The 23023-nt window shown below is 34.9% G+C and overlaps 2 protein-coding genes across 3 annotated transcripts; one reads left to right on the top strand and one right to left on the bottom strand.

Moving 5' to 3' along the window:
- Nucleotides 1-3839: 3839 nt before the first annotated feature.
- On the top strand, nt 3840-18497 carry LOC7468590 (DExH-box ATP-dependent RNA helicase DExH11). Of its 2 annotated transcripts, none has more exons than XM_024608232.2 (23): nt 3840-4137; nt 4511-4768; nt 4988-5248; nt 5360-5428; nt 5503-5581; nt 6655-6833; nt 6949-7056; nt 8086-8187; nt 8354-8554; nt 8705-8815; nt 9582-9649; nt 9852-10239; nt 10621-10776; nt 10848-10958; nt 11362-11415; nt 12669-12926; nt 13821-13930; nt 14824-14977; nt 15470-15917; nt 16828-17042; nt 17165-17403; nt 17888-18014; nt 18096-18497. In XM_024608232.2, the coding sequence occupies exons 1-23, from the start codon at nt 4003-4005 to the stop codon at nt 18306-18308; spliced, it is 4044 nt and encodes a 1347-aa protein (XP_024464000.2). In that variant the 5' UTR covers nt 3840-4002; the 3' UTR covers nt 18309-18497. The 2 variants fall into 2 exon arrangements, with proteins under 2 accessions (XP_024464000.2, XP_024463999.2); XM_024608231.2 differs by having other exon boundaries at nt 6946-7056.
- Nucleotides 18498-19107: 610 nt separating this feature from the next.
- On the bottom strand, nt 19108-20530 carry LOC7481500 (uncharacterized). Its single transcript, XM_002314096.4, has 4 exons — nt 20167-20530; nt 19940-20035; nt 19497-19634; nt 19108-19385 (listed from the first exon to the last, which is right to left on the bottom strand). Exons 1-4 carry the CDS (start codon nt 20395-20397, stop codon nt 19344-19346), a joined length of 507 nt encoding a protein of 168 aa, XP_002314132.1. The 5' UTR covers nt 20398-20530; the 3' UTR covers nt 19108-19343.
- Between the last annotated feature and the right edge of the window lie 2493 nt (nt 20531-23023).

The raw sequence follows: 23023 nt of genomic DNA, 5'->3' as shown, positions 1-23023 counted from the left end.
GTCTTCTTGCAAAGTGCAATTAAACTAGTATATCGAATTCTCTTTTAGTTCCAAAAAATGGTCAAATTGTTATGTTAGAACAAGTAGGAGGCAATGCTTATTATTAATTCGCATGTATGAAAACTATAAAATTGCTAGACATTGAATGTGAGCTTCTTTTACACTTTCTTATAAGGTTTTAACTTGAATTTTTTTTTTAATGTAGATGGATTCAAATTTTCCAAGCTCATTTACCAACTTTCTTATGAGTGAATCAGAAGATATTCTCTCTCAACCAAGTGATTCTAATCAATTAATTGATGACTTAACATGCTTGAATTTAAATGTCCATTCGGCAAAAAAATCACAAAGAAGTAAAAATTTTTCACCAGAGGAGGATTGTTTACTTGTCTCTGCATGGCTAAATACAACCAAGGATCTAATTACAGGAGTTGAACAACAAACAAAACAGTTATGGGCTTGCGTACATGCTTACTTTGTAGAGAATGGAGGAAACTTGAATAATCGTTCACAAATAAGCATCTCAAGTAGACGGCAAGAAATAAATAGAGAAGTCGGTAAATTTGTTGGATTTGTTACTCAAATTGAAAATCATCAGCAAAGTGGAATGACCGAAGAATCAAGGGTAATGTTAATATTCATTTCTATGTTAAATTGTTTAACATATATTTTAACATTATTTATTTATTTATTTTTTTACCAGATTAATGATGCTCAGTCAAATGTATGCTTCTTGCGTTGGCAAACGATTTCAACTTAGAACATTGTTGGGTTATCTTAAGAAAAGAACCTAAATGGCAATTTGAGCATGCAAGTCAACATCAAAGGGTCAAACAAGAAACAAAAAGGTCATGTCAATGCAAGTCCGGCTTCATCAACTCCATCTACCCCTGATTCTGTTAGTTTAGGAGAAGATAGTGAACCATTGATTTATCAAGATAGACCAATCGGTCAGAAGGCTGCAAAGGAACGACTTAAACGTAGACAAGGAAAAGATAAAGTTGGGGAATGTAGCTGTAACGAATCTCTTACAACAATTCAGGGATACTCTTATTGAAATTGAGGATCAGAAGAAAATAAGACAGGAAAATTATGTTAGAGTAACAAGCCATGATGATTCAACAAAGTCAAGAGAAATAAGAATTGGACATGATTGAGAAAGAAGAACAAATTATGAAAATGGATATTTCTAATTTGGATCCAATTTCTGCAGCGTATTTTCAAAATAGAAAGTTAGAAATTATGCAAAAGAGAGGTTTTGATTTTTAATTAATTTTGATTGATTTATTATAATGTAATGTATTTTTAATTAAATATGTAGAAAATTCTTGATTATTTTAAATACATTGTTATGAAATTGATATCATATAAATAAATTTTAAATTTAATTTTAAATTATATTTTTTAACTTTCATATTACTTCATTAATTTTATATTACTTTTATAAATTACTCATATTAATTATATAATTAATAACATCATAATTATATTATATATAAAATATTTAAATTAGTTATATAATTATATTAAAATTAATTTAACATGAAATATATTAAAATATAAATGGCTTTTCTAAATAGCTTTTTACCATTGGAATGCACATAATTCAAAAAGCTATATTTACACTATTCAAAAAGCTATTTTCTTCATTTGGCTCTTCAATATAGCATTTTCCATCGGAGATGCTCTTACTCTTCCATCTTTGTCATGAAATGGGGCAGTTGTCCTCTAGAGAAGTCATAAGCGCCACATAAAATGTATGAGTGTCTTTCATTTGATGGCGCATGCAATAAAGACATTGACATTTTTATTTTTGTAATTGTTAAAAGGCTGAATTGCCTTTCATTTAAGTTAATTATAACTAAAAAATTATGATAAAAATACAAAAAATCCATGAATACAAGTTTTTTTTTTTGTTTTTAAGAACAATATAGTCATTTCATTATGTAATCAAATCGTTAAAAAGATCAAGAAACCCCTGATTCCTGGTTTTTATCTTATTGTTTTTAAGAATATTTAAGTCATTTCACTATTTATCTATAAATGTTAAAAGACCAATTTGTTATCAATAAATACAATAACAATAAATGAATTATATGAAAAAGATCTCTTACCAATTAGCTAACTGATTTTGTTTAAAAAAGAGTAAAATAATCATTTATATGTTCGTGTTTGTTTTTGAGGTAGTTTTTGTGATTGTGGTTTAAAAAAAATAAGTTTTTAAAAAATATGGTTAAGCAAGGTTAGTTGGATTTTGAGTGTTTGTTTCCGTGGTTGCTTCTGCTTTTGAAGCAAACTGCAGGAAACAATGGTTTGGTAACAATTAAAACGACATTTACTGTTCATGGATCCCACGGTAATTTGCATTTGAAACGCAGGGGAAGGAAACAGTTCTTTGCTGCTTCTTGCGCAGAGGAATCACACGAACAGTGTAGCCATGCTCCACTGTTCTTGCCGGACCGGGTCCGATCAAAAGCTAAAAATGCATTGAACCGGGTCCGACCCAGTAAAATAATAATAAAAAATTAATTTTTATTTTTAATTGTGTTTTATTCAAAAAACTAGTGTTTAACATTATTCAGTGACACTACATAAATGAGGCGAAGATCGCTTGATGACGTAGCATTTGCAGAATTTGATCGTAATCCCAATTTTGTTCCTGATTATATTTTACCTGATGTTGTTGCGCACTTAGAAAACTAAGAAAACTGTAGTCCTTGTCGGATGTATTTCATACGTGATGGAATTGTAGATAGTTGAATGGAACAATAAAAAATATTTTATATAAAGTATTATTTATTTCATGATGCAATAACAATAATTAAATCTACAATATTTAAATTAAAAACCATCAATATATATATAAATTATTTTATAACCTCAATTTCAAAAGCATTCTTAACCAAACAAATTAAACTACTTTTTGTTCAACCTCAATTTCAACCACAGTTTTAATCAAACATACATAAATACCAAATTAACCTCAATCAAAAGTACTTTTTATAAAACAACTTTTTTCAAACCACAACCGCAAAAGCTACCACAATACCAAACAGACTAACGTGGTAAAAATTATGGTTGAAGTTTATGTGCAGCAAAAAACATAAAATGTTTGGTTTGTATGGTTGTTTTTCAAAGTGCTTTTTACTTGGAAATGCATTAAAATAATATATTTTTATTTTTAAAAAATTATTTTTGATATAGCGCATCAAAATGATTTAAAAATACTAAAAAAATATATGAATTTGAATTAGAGAAAAAAATAAAAAATTATTAAATTTTTTCAAAAACGCTCTTAAAACACAAAAACAAATAATATTTTATAAAATTTAATTAAAAAAACATGTAAAAACTGTTTCAAAAAACTACATTCCAAACTCAGATTTTTAGTAAATCCGTAATATAAAACACAGTTTTTACCATCATCAAATACCTTGTGGTGTTTTTCCACCTCAAACATGAAAACAAGTGTAAAACAAACGCAGTCAACGTGTGTTACACAGTCAAAAGATAATACTTTTTATTTATTAATTTAATTTAAATCTTAACTTTAATTTAAAGTTTGAGTAGTAAATAAAGTTTCAATACATTAATACTTTAAGATTTTATTTGGGGTTACGGTGTAACTTAGTTTTCATTAATTTTTTTTTAAATTAATTATTTTCTAGTATTTTAGTTTTAACTTTTAATAAGCTAATATTAAAAATAAAAAAATTATTATTTTAATATATTTTAAAATAAAAAAGTTATTATTTTAATATATTTTAAAATAAAAATTAATTTAAAAAAAACCCAACTCAACACTTGCGGATACCTTCCATAACCAAAGTCCAAGTGGAGGGCAGACGCAGAAACACAAAAGCACGGTCAGAAAACCTTGAAGCTGTTCTTTTCCCCACTTCGCACTCAAAAACCTGCGATAAACCTCGTATGTGCACATTCCAATAATAAAAATAGCAAAACCAGCATCAGAAACCACAATCAAAACCCGATCCATAACTAATGGACCGCATCCAGGCAACAAACGAGCTCGCTTTCCGTGTCGCCTTCTCCGGCCACAGTGGCCACCTCAGGGTCGAGCCACTCTCCACCGTGGAGCGCACCAACCCCGTGAAATCTCTTCCTGACTTCATCCTTGTAAGTTATTTCTTCAATTACCTGCATGCAGTTAACTTCCTCCCTTTTTTCCCAGTTGCATTTGGCGCCCTTTTCTTCTCACCGTTTAATTTAAATTCTGGCTTTTGCCGTCTAGGGTTTGGAGTTTCATGCTTTTTTTCTTTTTTGGTTGATTTTAGTACAACTTGAGTGTGTTAATTAACTTTCTGTTTACAGGTTATGCTATTTCAGTACAAATTCTGTTATCGAAATTTTACCTATTCCGAGTCATACTATGATATCTGGACATCAATCAATTTTATTTTAATTTTTGTTTCCATTTCTGAAATGGTAAATCAGTTGCTTAAAGTTATTGCCATGCTGAACGTTGATAGCTGTAATTATATGTATACAGCCCCCTGCATTTCCCAGGGAAACACAAGAATCGATAAAGGAACATATAGAGGAGAAATATCTCTTGCCGAGATTAGATCCTGATGAATTTTCAGCAGAAAAAGCTGGTAGGCAGTGGCATTTTGACTGGTTTGAGATGGCAAAGCTGCCACTAGAGCCTTCATTGCCACGGTCTGTGGTAGTTCCGACATGGGAGGTACCATTCCGACGGAAAAAGAAGGGATCGGTTGAAGGAATGTGGGAACCCAATTCTGTACAGGTACGTGATGTTCATAAATATGTGTTCCTCTACAGAGAATTCCATCAACCTTGCATAGGAATTTCAGCTTAGCATGGTAATTTATTTGAGTGTTTATGAATTATGTTGAATAATATGCCATGAGAAATCAAAGGTGTTGGGGTGGTTCTTGAATGCTATCATTTGCTATATTCCTGTTTTTATCTTCTGCTAGAGGACTAGTTTATTATATTGTTTTAGGTGGATGTGTCAGAATTGTCACCCGGAGCTCAAGATTCTGCTTCTTTGCCACGTGTGGCTGGGCCTGCAAAAGATTTTGTAAGAGGAAGCATAAACAACCGCCCTTTTCGTCCTGGAGGTTTGGAGGAATCTCAAAATGTGGACAGACTTCTTCCTGATGGCGCTACTAATGGTGAATGGGTGCGGGAGGTGTTGAATGGTGGTCCAGCTCAGGCAGTTGCACCCAGCCTTAAGCAAGGATTAGACCTCGGGGATCTTAAGGTAACCAACTTGATGTAACATTCAAATTGGGAAATCCAAAGAGAATAACATTTTAAAATTCATCCATCTTTGTAATTTATTTGGTAGAAGTTTGTTTTTAATTCTTTGTAGGCATTTCCTTGCACGTGGAATGTTTACAAGGACGAAGGTTCACTCAACAACACATCAGATGAAAAATTGGTCAGTTCCTGTTCTTTTGCCTGTTTAAATCATACCTGTTGTTAGACTTTGTGTTGATGCATCGTGTTTTGCAGAGTGAGTTATCTGTACAGTTTGATGACTTGTTCAAGAAAGCCTGGGAAGAGGATGATGTGGCAGAATATGAGGGAGATGGTATGTATCATATGCATTTTCGTGTTCTTGATGGGCTTATATTTTGAAAGCTGTGATCATATAAGCAAATAACTGTGAAGTAGCTCAGTAGGTTTTCCTTTGCTTTGGCTCCAATGAAGATGATGGTCAATGATGGCTGTGTTGAGAATAATATTGTACTTTATGGAGCTCAAGGATGTTCATCTTCTGAGCTTACCTAGTGATGGATCAAGTATGCTCTCAAATGCCCAGCATCTGATCCTTCTTAGAGGACAAGTTATCAAGCTGGCCAGATCCATGTTGATAGATAGGATTTCTGCAAGAAAGTGGGGGCATTCTGAGATTTGTGGTTTGCACTAGATTTCAGCATCATGTGGTTGAAGGGCTGAACAACCACAGATCCTGTTAAGAGCTCTGCAGGACAAGTTTGAGCTTTATGAATTACGTGTCATAGGGATTTGAGAACAATTTAGAACTACGATATATCATTTAATGCTGAATGTCACAAAATCCAAAAGAAAACAGTAGAATAGGCTATATTGTTTACATTTGCCATGCAAGTACTTGGAGTGGTTTAGAGATTCCTCGCACTGTTAAAAGCAATGTGGATACTTATCAGTCAGTTATGTACATGCAATAACTTTGGATCAAGTACAATTAGCGAGGAGGCTGCTATCTGGCGTCCTACAAAGTCATTTCTCGAAAGTTCTGTTCTCATAGGATTCGTAAAATTCTCTTCCAGAAAAGAACTCGTAGAAGCTAGGATTTATAATTTAAAGCACAAAGTACTATCATCACTTGTTTTTTCATATCTCTGGAATTTTCATCCCTGATGTCTTTTTCTAAACTTTACATGGATGCTTTTTTTTTTTGGGGCTTGGGAAAGCATATATTTGTATTTATTCCCTTGGGCTTGTGCTTATTACTGCAAAAGTAAGCTTCTTATTTATCCTTTCTATGCAAATGGTTCATATGCTTGCAAACTGGAGTCCTGTTAATTTGTTTTTTCCTGAGAGTGCCATGTAGTTTGTTATTTTGTCCCTTAACATTTACATTTATTTGATTTTTATTTTTCACCTATTCTGCTTGTGTAGCTCATTTATCAGAAGAGGATTCAACAAATCCAGATGCTGAAGTGAGCCAGGTTGATTTATCCAGCAGCGCGGCTAAGTCTCAATTACATGCATTAGATGAGATTTTGTTTGTTGAATCAGGTGCATTGATGCCAACATCAGGTGGAACTAGTGACAATGGTGGACACCAGCAGAAAGAGGTTCGTGGATAATAGCAATTCTCATATTTGAACATTATTTGGTCTCTGACTTACCATCTCCCTTTCTCCATGATTCTGGTAACTTTTTTGGTTTAATGTCTCTATTTAATAGCAGGCCTCAGCTTTCACTGGTAGTAGTGAAGGGATTGCAGAACACTTCTATCAACTAGTTCCTGACATGGCACTTAGTTTTCCTTTTGAACTGGATGCATTCCAAAAGGAGGTAATGGTCAATGCAAATCCTTTTCCTTCTACATTCAGAAAACAGTCTTATTATGGAAAGTGCAAAGCATTTGGTTAAACTTGGAATTATGATTATGTTTTCAGAGGTCATTCCTATTTATTTATGTACTAATAGGAGATTGTTCAGTGATTGACTTTTACTCTCGGCTTCATCTCCCTTGGAGATATAAACAACCTTCACTGTAAATTCTAAGCGTGCATCTTTGAACTCGTGGTTCTGTAATTCCTGATTTAACTTAAGTTTGGCTTGAAGCTTTAGGTGCTGTTCATTTTTATATTTAAATGTGGCCGTGGATCTATTCCCACGATTGAAGGTTGCATGTAATCTTTTTGTTATAGGAAAAGGTGACATGTTGATCCATATCATATGAATGAAAGGCAGCAGCTTGATCTGTTTCCTTAATAATTGTGCATGTTGAATATTTTTAATTACAGGGAGTGATCCAGGATATTCTAAGGCATGGACTGTTTATTTTCATCTGCTTTTTATAACTTTTTCTCTTCAACTTATCCCAATGCACCCTTGTTTTTATTTTATTTTCGTGCAAATGCTTGAGGCCTATTAACTGATCTGCAAGTGCAAAATATCATACTTCCATTTAATTCATCTACAAGTCATCTGATTGGTTCTCTTCTTTTTTGCGTCGTTTTCATTTTGGTATGCTTAGAAGCACAAGAGCACACGGTTCTTTGGTTTAAATTATAACTTCATCAGATAATCAGTCAGCTGTGCATCACATGTCCAGAGGGCTTAAGTAGAAACTTTTTTGTCTTTGCGTTTCACTACACTTTCATGTTGTTATAATGCATCTTCTGTACTTGGAATTTTCCTCAAAACTTGTGTTGATTAGCATTTAGGATATCACTTGTTGTCCATAGTTTAATCCATGGGCAAATCTTTTGTGACAACAAACAGCCAATGTTATGTCCTGAAGGCAAGTTGTAAAAGTTTGCATTGCTGCTTGCTTGAGTTACCATTTCTTTTTTCTTTTTTAAATTGATAATACAGGCTATATACTATCTGGAAAAGGGAGACTCTGTTTTTGTGGCAGCTCATACATCAGCTGGGAAGACGGTTGTTGCAGAATATGCATTTGCTTTGGCATCAAAAGTATGATTTTCTGAATCTGGTACATTGATTAGGACTTCAATTGATTCTCCATCTTTGCTGAACTCCGGATCTTATAGAACTCTTCTAGTGTTGTAAAATCTATCTATCAAGTAGTTTAATGCAGTGTTTTTGTGCAATGATTTTCACAAGCTTTCATGTCATGCAGCACTGTACCAGAGCTGTCTATACTGCTCCAATTAAAACAATTAGCAACCAAAAGTATCGGGACTTCTGTGGAAAATTTGATGTTGGTCTTCTCACTGGTGATGTTAGTGTGAGGCCAGAGGCTTCTTGTCTTATCATGACCACTGAAATATTGAGGTCAATGCTCTACCGGGGTGCTGATATTATACGAGATATTGAATGGGTAAAGGGGCCTGTTTCCTGCCATGCTTTTTTCAACATAATCTCCCTTCTGCATTGCTGTATTGAGTTCTTTTGTCGATTTACTTGTCATTTTCCACTTTTATGATCAACTATTGAATTTGTTTTCTTTATTGCTGTGTCTGTGAGATAGGTTATATTTGATGAAGTCCACTATGTCAATGATGTTGAAAGAGGTGTTGTATGGGAAGAAGTTATAATCATGCTTCCGAGGCATGTGAATATTGTCCTCCTTTCTGCCACAGTATGTGCTCTTTCTTCATGTAATATACTTGCTGCACGTTACAATTGAAATTAGTCACTGTTAGTAGTGGTAACACTGATTTAATTATGTATCATAGGTATCGTAAGCTTAGGGTGCCACTATGAGCTAGAGCCTAGAGCTGCATATTTTTTACTTCCAGAGCAATATCCAGCATGCAATGCATTGCTTCTCTGGAGCTATAACATCCTGAAAGCTTATTTATCATGACATACAATTATGATCAGTTTGAGTTATGCCAAATGTTGTTACTTTGCTTGCTTTTCAATTTCTGAAAGGCATTGTAGATAAATAACTTGTGAATTTCAACTTTGCTACCTTAGATAGTCAAACTGGAGGTTAAAAAAATAAAATAAAGGAAAGTCAAGGCTTACGAATCAAATGTAGCCTCCATTACCTTGCCTTACAAGATCAGAAGCAATGGAAAGAGTCAGCCGATTTAAAATTATGTTTTAATTTTTTGTTAGTCTTTTTGCGACCCTCTTTTCCATAGCCTATATGATAGAAGATGACAGTTAGGTTGTCCTCTATCCTGAACGAGTTGGATTTTTTTTTCCGGGGGGGGTGTGTGTGTGTGTGTGGTGGTGGTAAGGGGGGATGCTGAGGTTACAATCTACGATGTAGAATTTGTTGCTTCGTTTTGGAAGGTCTTCACTTGCATGGAGACAGGTCTACGTATTAAATTTTGCCCCTGCCCCCTTTCTCTTTTGACTAATGCAGCATTTAAATGTTCATTGTTATATTGCAGGTACCAAACACAGTTGAATTTGCTGACTGGATCAGCCGGACAAAGCAGAAGACAATCCGTGTTACTGGGTAAGAATTAAATTCTTATTGTAATTAATATTGAACTTTTTTTTTAATTTCCAAGAGTTTGTTCATAAATTTGTTAATTTTTTTAACCCATCGTTTCTTACTTTCAAATATTTCAAGTGCAATAGTGCAACATAAAGGGGATACACTACATTTCTTTGTTGGCTATTGACATAAGTTTCCATGTTTCTGGGTCTGTCATCAGAACTACAAAAAGGCCGGTCCCTTTGGAGCACTGCCTATTTTATTCTGGAGAACTACACAGAATATGTGAAGGCGAAATTTTTATGCCTCAAGGTTTGAAAACTGCTAAATATGCATTCAAGAAAAATAATTCTACTACAGTGGGTGGCGGTCCTGGAGCATACACAGGGCCTTCTGTAACACGTGATGGGGTTCGGGGCCAGAAACGTGACAACCAAAGTCATAGCAAACAAAACAAGCATGGTTCCCAGAATTTGGGGGCATTCTCTGGGACTAGTTGGGGAAATCAAAATAATGGAGGTGGCCAAAATAACTGGAGGTCATGGAGATTAGAGGCCTCTTTGTGGTTGCAGCTTGTTAGCAAGCTTTTGAAGAATTCTCTATTGCCTGTATGTCAGATAATGTCCTCTTAAGTTTGTCTTACCATGTAGGGCTTTTTTATGAAATTGACACTATAAATTTCTTACAGAATTTGTCACCTTAATTTACGATAGGACCTTTTGTAAGAGTTTTATTGATTTTTTTTTTAAAATTTTGGCATTTGCTGACAGATAAATGACATCTTTTTTTCCGAATTTAATTCTTGAAAGATGTAATGTTCTGCAAGTTTTTCTAGACATGGAATTGGTTATGGTCCTTTGCTACCTTCCACTGTTGAGTCATAAATATAAAAGATCACTATTCTTCCTTTAGAGTTTTCTGCAACTCAAAATCTAGCACAGGATTTTGCCGGCCTTATATTCTGAACAGTTTTTCTGCTGTGTGTTCAGGTAGTTATATTTTGTTTCTCAAAGAATCGATGTGATAAATCAGCTGACAGTTTGTCTGGGACTGATCTCACTAGTAGTTCTGAGAAAAGCGAAATTCGTGTTTTCTGTGACAAAGCATTCTCAAGACTAAAGGGATCAGACCGCAATTTACCACAGGTCTGGTGGCATTCACATTTACCCTCTATTCATACGATCCTACTTGGGTTTATACCTAATTTTATTCACAGATTGTCAGAGTTCGGAGCCTTCTTAGCAGAGGGATTGCTGTGCATCATGCAGGGCTGCTTCCCATTGTTAAGGAAGTCGTTGAAATGCTTTTCTGTCGTGGTGTGATTAAGGTAATTTTTTATAATCATTGGAGTGCCTTGGTGTTTTAATTTATGCATGGTTCTTTGTGGTGCCCTGCTGTTACTAGCGATTCCCTCATGAGGTTAAAGGAGTTCTGCAATTGACATCCTTTCATGAAAAGGAAAGTATTGTCCATTTATGATCCTTCAGGATTTTTTTATTTTTTTGGGGGAAGCATTGTGCATGAAGTGGCTGCTCCAAAGACTTGAACCTGTAATCGTTGCAAGACCAAGCCTTTTATCATTATAACAAGCTTATGGCCCTAGTTGAACTTCCTTTATAACATTTTAGCAAAATACTACAGTTAAAAATTTCATTAATGCTGTCAAATTGTATGGTTATAGTGATATATATATACTTTATTTGTTATGCTAATCTCTATTCTTGTTGTAGGTATTATTTTCAACGGAGACTTTTGCAATGGGCGTTAATGCCCCAGCTAGAACGGTTAGTGCTGTTTAATTATTGATTAAATGTTTGAAAAATGTGTTCAGCTAGGCAATTAGGTGGTTGTGATAATGGGTTGGATGTTCCAATAATTCTGTACTTGAATCTTTTCAAAAAAATGCGTACAGTACTTTTGAACTCTTAAAGTGGGATAGCTTTGAGAATATTGAGTTTTTTTATTTTTTTTTATTTTTGTGTTGGTTGAGAGTAGGGTTTGGTTTGATGTATATGAAAAATTGCGATCAATTAGGAGTTTGTTTAAGAAAGGATTGGGGTTTGAAATTAAAAGTTAATTTGAGGATGCAAGGATTTGTTTTTTGAATTGTTGTTGTGATTCTGTGTACTGTAACTAAGACACTGTAGCAACACGAAAAGTGAGCAAGAACAAGAAACGAGGAAATACTAGGAAAAAAGAAATCCTGTGCACTGGGCCTAAAACAAAATGTCAACTCTCTCAATTTTATTCCATAACTCATTTTGCCAAGAAAATAAGACAGCATCTCTACCTGTCAAAATTATAATTCTTATGTAGATTAGAACCGAGACTGCAGAGTAGACTAAGAAGTGTTCTCATATTGACTAGGAAAGAAACCAAGCAAGAACAATACGTTGAGGACCAAGCCACCAAATTTAAAACCAAAACACTCTGAAATAGTTCATATCTGGGGTGCTTATAAATAGCTGGCATTAGGTTACACATGTCACATTTCTCACCAGTTTAGAATGGGATGTTACCCTTTGCTGTTAATTTTAAGTTGTTGATAATATATTTTCACTGTTAAATATAAGAGGTGTAATTGTTATTATGATGTATTTTGATCACATTGGAGCATTAAGTTTGCTAATCCTTTCGCTCATTGTTGGAGTGATGGTAGCAATGGAAATCTTGGATAATGCATCGAATTTCATCTTAGTAACTAGCAACCACCAGATAAAACATGTAAAACACCATCACTTAGCTAGTTGCCTTGAGCCTTGTTTACTTGACTTCATCTAGTTCTAGATCACATTGTAGCATTACGTTTGCTAATCCTTTCACTCATTGTTGGAGTGATGGTATTAATGGAAAATATGTATAATGCATTGAATTTCATCTTAGTAAATAGCAGCCACTAGATAAAACATGTAAAACACCTTCACACAGCTAATTGCCACGAGCCTCGTTTACTTGACTTCATCTAGTTCTAGATAAACTTAAGCAACTCTTGGATCCTTATTCTTCTAATACTGACTTGATTCAAGATCTTTCTTAGGTTGTATTTGATACGCTAAGAAAGTTTGATGGAAAGGAATTTAGACAATTACTACCCGGGGAGTACACTCAAATGGCTGGTCGTGCTGGCAGAAGAGGAATTGACAAAATTGGCACAGTTGTAGTACTGTGCCGCGATGAAATTCCAGAAGAGAGCGATTTGAAACGTGTTATAGTTGGAAGTGCTACCAGGCTTGAATCCCAGTTTCGATTGACTTATATTATGATCTTGCATCTCCTCCGTGTTGAAGAATTGAAGGTATCTTGTGGATTAGATTTTTCATTATATTTGTGGTTGTGTAACAAATAATACTATCCATATTCAGATTCCTTTCCATTGGAGTTGTGCAACTTTCAGATATTTTGATTTGCATTTTTCATGGATGTCAAATCTTCTTATCTAGGTCATACTTGCTCTAATATTCTAAATGAAAAGTTGCACCTTTGTGCACACAAGTAGAATCACACACTTGCATGCAACCATTCACACACTTTATGCACGTCTGGAAACCTGGCTCAGGAACAACTAATCGTAGCTTATCCATCACATGGTTCATCTTGCAGATTCTGTCTGCTCACACTTGTCTTTTTGTGTGTGTATCTCTTTCTATATTTGCTTGCACACTGTGAAAGGATTACAGTTAAACTGCCGCATTCCTTGTTGCAATGTACAAAAAGTAGAAATGCATTAAATCCATACAAAGGGAGTGAATGTTAAACAAAAGGCACCCGTGTTTTTCCTTCTGGGATTTGGGATTTCTAAGCAAATACTTCTCACCCACCCATAAATTTCTATGAATCATAAGAGATACAATGTTGTAGTTTTAGTAGATTCAATGTTCTTGAGTTCTATGTTCATTCAATCTAAGAAAAATGTTGGTTATTTAGTCACTGTGTGGTTAATTTCCTCGAGGTTTACTGAAACAGACCAGTAGAATGTTGGTCAGGCCATCAGGGTCAGTCCAAGCAAGTTGTTATGTTTAGTCAGTTGCTTCTTGTAATAGGATTAATCTTCATATTTCTACATATTAAGCGAGTACATCATAGTTTTACAATTTCAAATTTGAAATAATTTCTTTCGTTTTTTTTTTTGGTGTTTTCATCCATCTAGGGAGTTCATTTTTTCAATGTTGATTGGGGGACATAACTGCAGGTGGAAGATATGTTAAAAAGAAGTTTTGCAGAGTTCCGTTCTCAGAAACAACTTCCTGAACAGCAAAAAGTTCTGATGCGGAAGCTTGCTCAGCCTGCCAAAACTGTTGAGTATGTATATCAACGCAGAATCTTGATGGCCAACTTGTCTATCAGACTTGAGAGTTTCTAAATTTCTAGATAAGAAATGTCCTTGCATCAGTCATTAATTCATTTTTTTCCTTGCGCATTTTGCTTGTGGATGTGCATTTTCTATAATACATCAGTTTATTGACACCTTGTTTCTTTTGGATTTTGTGTTAGATCTGTGTTGGGCACTGTTGTTTTGATGGGTTATGTGATTTCATACCAATGTTAACTAATGGCTAGTTCTTGTATGAAAATGTGATGATTTTGGCTTTACATTAAGACGTGATTAACCAATCATATATATATGAATGATAATGTGGTTGTGCAAGCTTTCTGTTAGAAAGTAATAAAACCATGTCTTTGAGTCTCACCTAAGAGCTTAAGCTTTTAAATAAGGCCCTGATATGGTTTCATATTACTGCTTAACACTGCTTTCGTAGCTTGGTTATATTGGTATTCTAATACCAATACAACTAAGCTACGAAAGAAGAACTGCTCAATCTCGCTATCAGCTTTTCAGAATCCTTAAATTCCAGTATATGGAAGACCATGTATAGGAAAATGCAAAATTTGGTAAAACACATAAGCAATGTACTTCATTTAGCACAAAGATACATTCTAGATGAGCGATCATAATATTTTTTTTAATAATGGCATGCTACTCTGATTAGATCAGCATAGGGTATTTAGGTCGAACATTCAACTGCATTAGATATCGTTGTTGTTGCAACAAGAGCCTCCTGGTTGTTTTTGTTCTAAGGTCTTTCAATAATCTCATAAATGTGAGAAAGTGAAGCTACACTGCTTCTAGTTTGATTTTCTTATGGTGACATCTTTTTCCCTATAGCTTATCATGCATGGCTATTTTAATACAGATGTATAAAAGGTGAGCCAACAATTGAAGAATACTATGACCTGTACTTAGAAGCTGAAAAATATGGCAACCAGGTATCAGAGGCTGTCATGCAGTCCCCTCATGCCCAAACATTTCTTACACCTGGAAGAGTTGTCGTTGTGAAATCACTATCGGTAAGTTATTATTTTTTTTTGTTTGTTCTTGGTGCTCTCTAGCGCTTTCCTATTTCTGTTCCCCCCCCCCCCCCTATCTTTGGAGAAAATAATAGTTCTTGTCTTTTGAAGCGTCAGTATTCTTCTGCTATTGGTAAATGTGGTTCTTTCCATGAGGTTTCTTGTTTAAGAGGAATCAGAATGACTTCAATTTTCTAGTGCAATTACCTGTTTTCTTTTTATTTAATTTTACATGGCAGAAAATTAAGTTTAAACTTTAATCGAAACCATGCTAAATGAAATACAGAGGTGCTTCCCATGCACAGGTGTTTTACTTGTGCTGATTATGAGTACTGTCAAATTTGAAGTTTGTCTCATGGGAGTCATGCTTCTAGTTGCCTAACCTTGTTGAACTCCATAATGGATGAGATTTTAAAACTTGGGAAGGCTTACATGGTTTCTAATAGAGTAGCCGCAGTTGTGAATTTATGGCATTCTCATGTTCACTTGCAGGCACAGGATCACTTACTTGGAGTGGTAGTGAAAGTGACATCAGCCAGTATGAAGCAATACATAGTTTTGGTGCTGAAACCTGATGCTCCATCAGTAAGCAGTAACTTGCAAGATAAAAAAAGTGCTGATTTCCAACAAGGTTATGTGCTGATGCCAAAATCAAAGCGTAGTTGTGACGAAGAGTACTTCTCTTCTCTCACTAATCGCAAGGGATCAGGCACCATCAAGATAGAACTACCATACCAAGGTGTTGCTGCCGGGATCAATTATGAAGTTAGAGGAATTGAAAGCAAAGAATTCTTATGCATATGCAATCGTAAAATAACAATTGACCAAGTTCGGCTTCTTGAAGATGGTAGCAATGCTGCTTTCTCTAAGACAGTTCAGCAGCTGTTGGAAACAAAAAGTGACGGAAATAAATATCCTCCTGCACTAGATCCGCTGAAAGGTAAGGCATTTTTTGTGAAGATAATATTTAATCTTTCAGGTGAAGATGAACTGCATAACTTGTAACATCTTGTTTATTTCTTTACACGCTGTACAAGAATGTTGCAAACTATCATTGATGATTAGGAAAGAAAAGCATGAAAGAACAAACAATAGCATTCTTATCAGTTCCAGAATTTGTAATAATTTGACAATACTCCAAATAAGTTGACATTGTGACGAGCCAAGCCCCTTATTGGATTCTGGAAAATCTGACAAGTAGTCCATATAAGTTGACATTATGATGAGCCAGGCCCCTTTTTGGATACTGGAAAATGTGGCTTGCAATTGCATTATCTATATCTCAAAATCTGGCTTAACCTAAGTGCATCAGAAAACAGTGAACCCTAGATTCTTTAAGATCATCTCCTATGAAGAAGCTTTCTCTTCTAGCAGATTGGCATGCTGGTACCTTTCTTTAGTGATCCTTCTTCCCATAGTCTGCAAGCCCTAAATTCCTTTCCTATTATTTTTGAAATTTGTTCGGGAAAGAATCAAGGTTTTTGTGTGCGGTGCTGCTGGTGGGTGTTGATCTGTTACCTATAGATCTAACTATGTATTTTAAGTGAGATTCATGGTTTTTGGTTTATCTTCTTGCCCTTAATGACTCTGGTCCTTAATTATGCATCATAATATATGAATCATGCTGGTTGATTTCAATTCCTGTGTCAACAGTGCAAGCCCTTGTTATATATGTTGATATGTGGTTATAGTCATTTTGATGCTCTCTTTCTAACATAGTTCTTAATCCTACATGCTATGCGGAAAATTCACCCTTTGCACTTTCTCCTTTTCAATGTTCTTTATGATGGTAAGCTAGTTTTACTTCACAACTTGCTAAAGATGACTTTTCCATTGCTGATACTGTTTAGAGCTGAAGTTGAAAGATGTGAATCTTGTGGAAGCCTACCACAAATGGACAAGCCTGCTACAAAAGATGGCATCAAATAAGTGTCATGGGTGTATAAAATTGGAGGAGCACATTAGCTTGGCAAAAGAGATAAAGAGGCATAAAGAGGAAGTCAGTAACCTGCAATTCCAAATGTCAGATGAAGCACTCCAACAGATGCCAGACTTTCAGGGCCGGGTACGTCTCTTCCCCCCCCCCCCCCCCCCTGATGTTCTATGCAGCTGCAAGATGTTCTTGTGTTAATTATCTGCCATGTTGGTTTCACACTACCCTCAAATCTTTAAGCTCTGCATTTGCAGATATATGTTCTGAAGGAAATTGGCTGTATAGATGGTGACCTTGTAGTTCAAATTAAAGGCCGTGTTGCATGTGAGATGAATTCAGGGGAGGAGTTGATATGCACCGAGTGTTTATTTGAGAATCAACTTGATGATCTGGAACCTGAAGAAGCGGTGGCAATAATGTCTGCTTTTGTGTTTCAGCAGAGGAAAACTTCTGAGCCTTCACTTACTCCCAGGCTGTCTCAAGCTAAAAAGAGGTGATTCTCCATCCTTGTGTCAATGCCCTGCCTTACATCTGCATGATCTAGTGGTTAGATTCCTTATTACACGGTAGATTTTTCTCTAGATTTTCTAGATGTAAAATTGTGGTTTCCATCTAAGATGGTTCTGTTATTCTGAGTTTCAAAACTGGAATCATGGTCATGGGGCACCATGCTTGATGCTTTGCAGTAATGCTACATGAACGGTGAACCACAGGTTGCCAGGATTCTATTAGGAATTCAAATCAATAACTTAGCTTTCTGTTTTCATATGACACGGATGAATTGATTGCAGTTAGTGAAAACGGATTATAGCTTCCCCATTCACATATTCAAAATGTTGCCTGTGTAAGATTATATGCTTTTACAGTTGTGCCTATTAGATTATAACTCTGGAATTTAACGTTGTTATTATTCTTCCCATTACTTTTCTTTTCATTTTTCAGTTTTCAATCTAATCCTAGACGGTTGTTCACTTCAGGTTGTACAGCACAGCAATAAGACTTGGAGAGCTTCAATCAAATTACAATATACAAGTAAACCCTGAGGAGTATGCCAATGAGAATCTTAAGTTCGGTTTAGTTGAAGTTGTGTACGAGTGGGCAAAGGTTTCTTATACTAAAACACATCAATTTAACCTTTCATTAGTTCTGGATGGTTTGTGACCTCGTAAGTTTCTCCATTTACAGGGTACTCCATTTGCTGATATATGTGAACTCACTGATGTTCCTGAAGGCCTGATAGTGCGCACAATTGTCAGATTGGACGAGACATGTCGTGAATTTAAGAATGCTGCAGCTATCATGGGTAATTCTGCCGTCTACAAGAAAATGGAATCTGCTTCGAACGCCATAAAGCGTGACATAGTTTTTGCAGCTAGTTTGTATGTTACGGGAGTGTAATTGTGTCAATGCTCGAGGAATCCATGCCTTACCCTGAGCATGGGAGGGGTGCTGTAATTGTTTTGCTGTAAATTAAACCACTAGCGTATGTTGTAGTAGCTGGTTCTCTATTGATATTTGGCAGCTTTATCATGTGGTCTGTACTATATTTCCTTGTTAATTTATCCAATGATCAATGTAGATGATGCAGAGCGTTGGCAGATTTTTTCACTAATGTCAATTTTACTTCAGAAGGCTTACCTCATCCTGTGATTTTTACCATTAGGCAAAACTAGACGAGTCTGTCATCTTCATTGTCGTGCAACATTGCGCTGCATGTTGTAGCCGTATTACCTAACAGTATCTGTCATGATCATTTAGCATGCTTATTAAGTAAATTGTATATCTATGGTTATCAATATCTAGCATGTTGTAGCCGTCAGTACGAACTCAAGACCTCTTGAAAGGAGAAGGGAATGGTATCAGTTGAGCTCATTGGCATTTGGTAACCCGCGCCATGGATACATTATTTTCATTCAGGTGGTGTTAAGTGATTGTTCTGTGAAGTAGGAATTGTTGCCTTGCTTGGCTGATTGTATTTGAATATGTGATGAACTTGGTTTCTTGCTTCTCTCAATGCCCAAAGTCTCGCTGAATGTTGAATGGCTCTCAAGACTTCTTGTTGCCATTTTCATGCATCTGTTCTGTCAACAGTTTGTGTATCTGTTATGGTTCCTGTTTCTGTATTACCTTCTTGTGAGGGCTGCTGTTTAATTTTTGGATTCTGGCAGAGCTTCCTCCGAAGCTCAACATAAAATAATAATAAAAATAAAAACAATATATTCTTCAGAAACGAGTTTCCACCCAAATATCACAAGCACAGAAGCTGCAGTTTTTTCCCAGAACAAATTCAAGGGCTACGTTTACTCAAGCAACAATTGTTGTGTTGGGACTTTATTTGCGACAGTCAACACTTGGTACGGACTGACAATAAGCAAAGAAACATGCATGATCTAGCTCTTTATTCAAAGATAACATCTCCAGCCACCCTTCTTTTCAATTGTCACTCCTCTTGGGCTTGTCTGAAGCGGAAGTCACCTGAACATGTAGTCACACAGTCGAGTTAGCTCAACCTAAAAACTCTTGCAGAACAAAACCCTAAAAAATAAAACAAAAAGATTATTGTAAATTGTAAGTAATGAAATGTACCATATCAGCATCAGCTGGAACCCAATCATTAGTTGCTGGATTTCCTTTGCAAGAGGCATGGCAACTGGATGTAGAATCTGGTGCTAGGCTGAAGCGCTTGCCATATTCGTTCTCCGTTTTGATGAACCCTGTTCCTGTCTGCAAAATGAAGAAAACTCCCGTGATATCCCTAAGTTTTTACTACTAACGTAAATGAGTCAAGCTTTTGCAATTCCTTATACACCCCCTTTTATTTTTCCCTTTGTAACTGATCCCTTTGCCAAAAATTAAGAAACTTTCACCAGGCTAATCTAAAATGATCAAATTAAAAGAAGATACTGAACTGAGTAAGGCAGAAAAAGGTAGGAAATTGGACAACTAACATTTTATTTAGATGTATGAAAATAGTAAAGAAATAAAAGAATTGGACTAGAATATGTAGCTAGGCATAGCAATGGTAATACCGTGTGGTGTTGCTTGTCAACACAGTTGAGATCCTGGTAATACTCTGTCTCTACAAATTCATCAGTCACTTTGCTGCTTTCATTTGAAATTATTTTCTGCATTCAAAATTATAAAAAGAAAAAGAAAAATCAATCTACAAATCCACATTCAAGAGTTTCTCAGATGCATAAGAATAATCAAGAACTGTCGTGGGCTAGCATGGTAAATGAAAGCTCAAGAAACTAACCTGAGGATCAGTTTCGAGACGTTGAAACTCAACATATTCTGGGTTGAAGCTTTGATCGCCATTAGTGGTGAGCGTATCAACGTATTGAATGGAATACTCACTGCGTTGAGGCTTAGAGTGACGCTTAGGAGCTATTCCCTCGAAATATCCTCTTGTTTCCTCCTCTTGTTTTGCCTCTTCCTCGACTGACACGTGAGCATCACTCCTGTTAGGCCTCTTGTGGAACTCCATTCCTCTCCTCTTTCCCTTTTCTTCTCTCTTTAATTTTCCTTTTCTTCAAAAGCTATCAAGTAGCCCACTTCTTTTCTGACTTCTAGCACTATTTAGTTGAATTTTATAAAGAAAGAAAGTCGATGGATGGATGATAGAAAGATATTTTTGCTTTGCTAACCATTTTCCTGACTTCATACGGATATTGGGACCAACAAGTTAAATGTCTTACAACCTCATACAAAAATATCTTAGAAACCTTATCTCATATCTGACTGTTTCAACGGGACTGGTAGGTCGGAATGCGACAGCTTTTAGCAGAATGAACTTGAAACTAACCACACCTTACTGGCCCAGTTCCTGAAATCCTGGTTCTGTTCCTGGCAGGCTGGCACCATATGAAGGGTGTATATGCTCGATATATCCTTGAAAATTAACCAAGTAATTTGGTTGATTATGCACTAATCCATGGTGTTTTTTTTTTTATTTGACATGGATCAAAGCTCTTCAACAAATGGATTCAAGATGAACACAGACATTCTGAATTCTGACAAGGTCAGTGTCCATTGTTTTCGGCATGCATTAGAAAGATAAACTTTGTGAGCTCAAAATAGGGTTCATGAAAGAAAAACTCAACTGTCATTTCCTTCTAACCTTTGCTAGCAAGTTTGCTTTCCAGTTAAATCTCTAAAAGCTCTCCCACTCACTCACCGAACAATGTTCAAAGCTCTATTTACATGAACTTGAAGCCATCCACGATCCACCGATCTATCACGCCTATCTTAATTTCACCTGCATGTCACTTTACTTGCACTTTATTATCATTGTCTGCTCGTCTTCCTATTCTCATTATTTACAATCAGTTTACTTGATTGGTGTGCCATTATTAGTAGTTTGACCAACTAGCTTGTCATTGACTTGTTCTCAATATCTTCCATACAAACTACAAAGGTATGTAGCCATGCCAGGTATTTTAGGTGGAGGTTAGCTTCCAAAACTTGAAAAAATAGCACTACTTTTGAGGGCGATCACGGCTTGAATCTTACACTAGCATATTATACCGTGCACCGTGCTTTGCATGTTAATAATAATTTTTTTTTTAAAATGTAAAACTAAAATAAAAAATATAATTAGGTCTGACAACTGGATTTAAAATTATTGGATCTAGCAGCCGGAATCAAAGCTGCTGGATTCAAAGTTGCTAGGTACTGCTAGTCAGCTGGATATAAAGTTATTAGGTTCTACTGTATAGCCAGATCGAATATATAATTTATTTATGTATTTAATAATATTTATAAGTCAAAACTATTGAATAAAAAAATCTAAAAAAACTCAAACAATAATAAAATTTTGAATCTCATGTACTAATGTTATAAAATTAAAATATCCTCTATTACCCAACATAATATTATGTTATAATATTTATGAATTATTTTTTTAATAGATTTTATTGTTAAAAAATTCTCTTATATAGTACAAATATATAAAGTATATAATGTTAATCAAAAATTTATTAAGAGCTCCATCAACTTTAATATGATAATATTAGAATTATAATTTTTCTGAATGCTTTTATTTTAAAGAATTCATTACAATTATATATGAGACATGTATTAAGAATATGTATACATAAAAATTTTATGCTACTATTTAGCTGTTTTTTGAATATTCATAAAGTTTGTTAAAATATATAAATCATTTAGTTTAATCTAAAACAATCAAAGATAACACACTACAATTACCAAGATTTTTTTTTATAAAAATAATATTACTAAATGAATTCCTCTTTTATGTCAATTAGAGATAACATAATCCTTCAATAGGGTAGGATAACTTCTCTCTCTTTTTTTTCTTCTGATTTCTTTATTTTTTTATTGAAATAAATTATGTATATACTGCATTCACCACCATTGTTAATGTGCTAGCATTTTTTTAAATGCAAAGACAAACATGCTTTAATAAGAAAATTCAATGCAACCTCAAATAAAATTTTTTTATCGTCACCCAATTTTTGTACAATATAAAAAAAGTCCCATTAATTTATTTTCTCTTTACCATATGAAAAAAAGTTACATAAGAGAAAAGAAAAAAAATTCAAGAGGAAAAAAAATAATAATTTGAAGTAAAGAAAAAAAAATTTAAATTTTTTGAAAGCATTTTTGAAACGTAAAAATAAACATGCTTTAATAAGGAAGTTCAACCCAACCTCAAATGAAAAAAATTATCATCACCTAATTTTTGTAGAATATTAAAAAACTCCCATCAATTTATTTCCTCTTTACTAGGGGTGAGCAAAAAAACCGAAAAATCGATTAAACCGAGAAAACCGAAAAAACAATAACCGAAAAAACCGAACTGAAAAAAAAACCGATTAAAATTTTGAAAAAATCAGCCGGTTCGGTTTCGGTTTTATAAGCAAAAAACCGAAAAAACCGAACCGAACTGAAACAAAAAAAAAACCAGAAAAAAACCGAGCCAAACCGGTTTGAACCGGTTTTTTCCCTAAAAACTGAACTGAACCGAATCGAAACCGGTCGGTTTGACCCGGTTTCAGTTTTTTTTTCAAAAAAAAAAAATTTCGGTTTGGTTACTTTTTTTGATAAAAACCGAACCGAACCGAAAATGATCACCCCTACTCTTTACCATA

This window comes from Populus trichocarpa, chromosome 9 (assembly GCF_000002775.5).
Source record: "Populus trichocarpa isolate Nisqually-1 chromosome 9, P.trichocarpa_v4.1, whole genome shotgun sequence".
NCBI classification, from domain to species: Eukaryota; Viridiplantae; Streptophyta; class Magnoliopsida; order Malpighiales; family Salicaceae; genus Populus; species Populus trichocarpa.
Note: the sequence above shows the minus strand (reverse complement) of the source record. Positions and strands in the feature narration are given on the sequence as shown.

What these genes read in the sequence shown, in the direction of transcription:
- LOC7468590 (XM_024608231.2), top strand. Translation starts at nt 4,003, where the DNA reads ATGGACCGCATCCAGGCAACAAACGAGCTCGCTTTCCGTGTCGCCTTC. An exon ending in CTCTTCCTGACTTCATCCTT is followed by an intron (nt 4,138 to 4,510) that starts GTAAGTTATTTC and finishes ATATGTATACAG; the next exon opens with CCCCCTGCATTTCCCAGGGA. An exon ending in AAGACAATCCGTGTTACTGG is followed by an intron (nt 9,650 to 9,851) that starts GTAAGAATTAAA and finishes GTCTGTCATCAG; the next exon opens with AACTACAAAAAGGCCGGTCC.
- LOC7481500 (XM_002314096.4), bottom strand. Translation starts at nt 20,397, where the DNA reads ATGGAGTTCCACAAGAGGCCTAACAGGAGTGATGCTCACGTGTCAGTC. An exon ending in GTCTCGAAACTGATCCTCAG is followed by an intron (nt 20,036 to 20,166) that starts GTTAGTTTCTTG and finishes TTTTGAATGCAG; the next exon opens with AAAATAATTTCAAATGAAAG. An exon ending in TTGACAAGCAACACCACACG is followed by an intron (nt 19,635 to 19,939) that starts GTATTACCATTG and finishes TTCATTTTGCAG; the next exon opens with ACAGGAACAGGGTTCATCAA.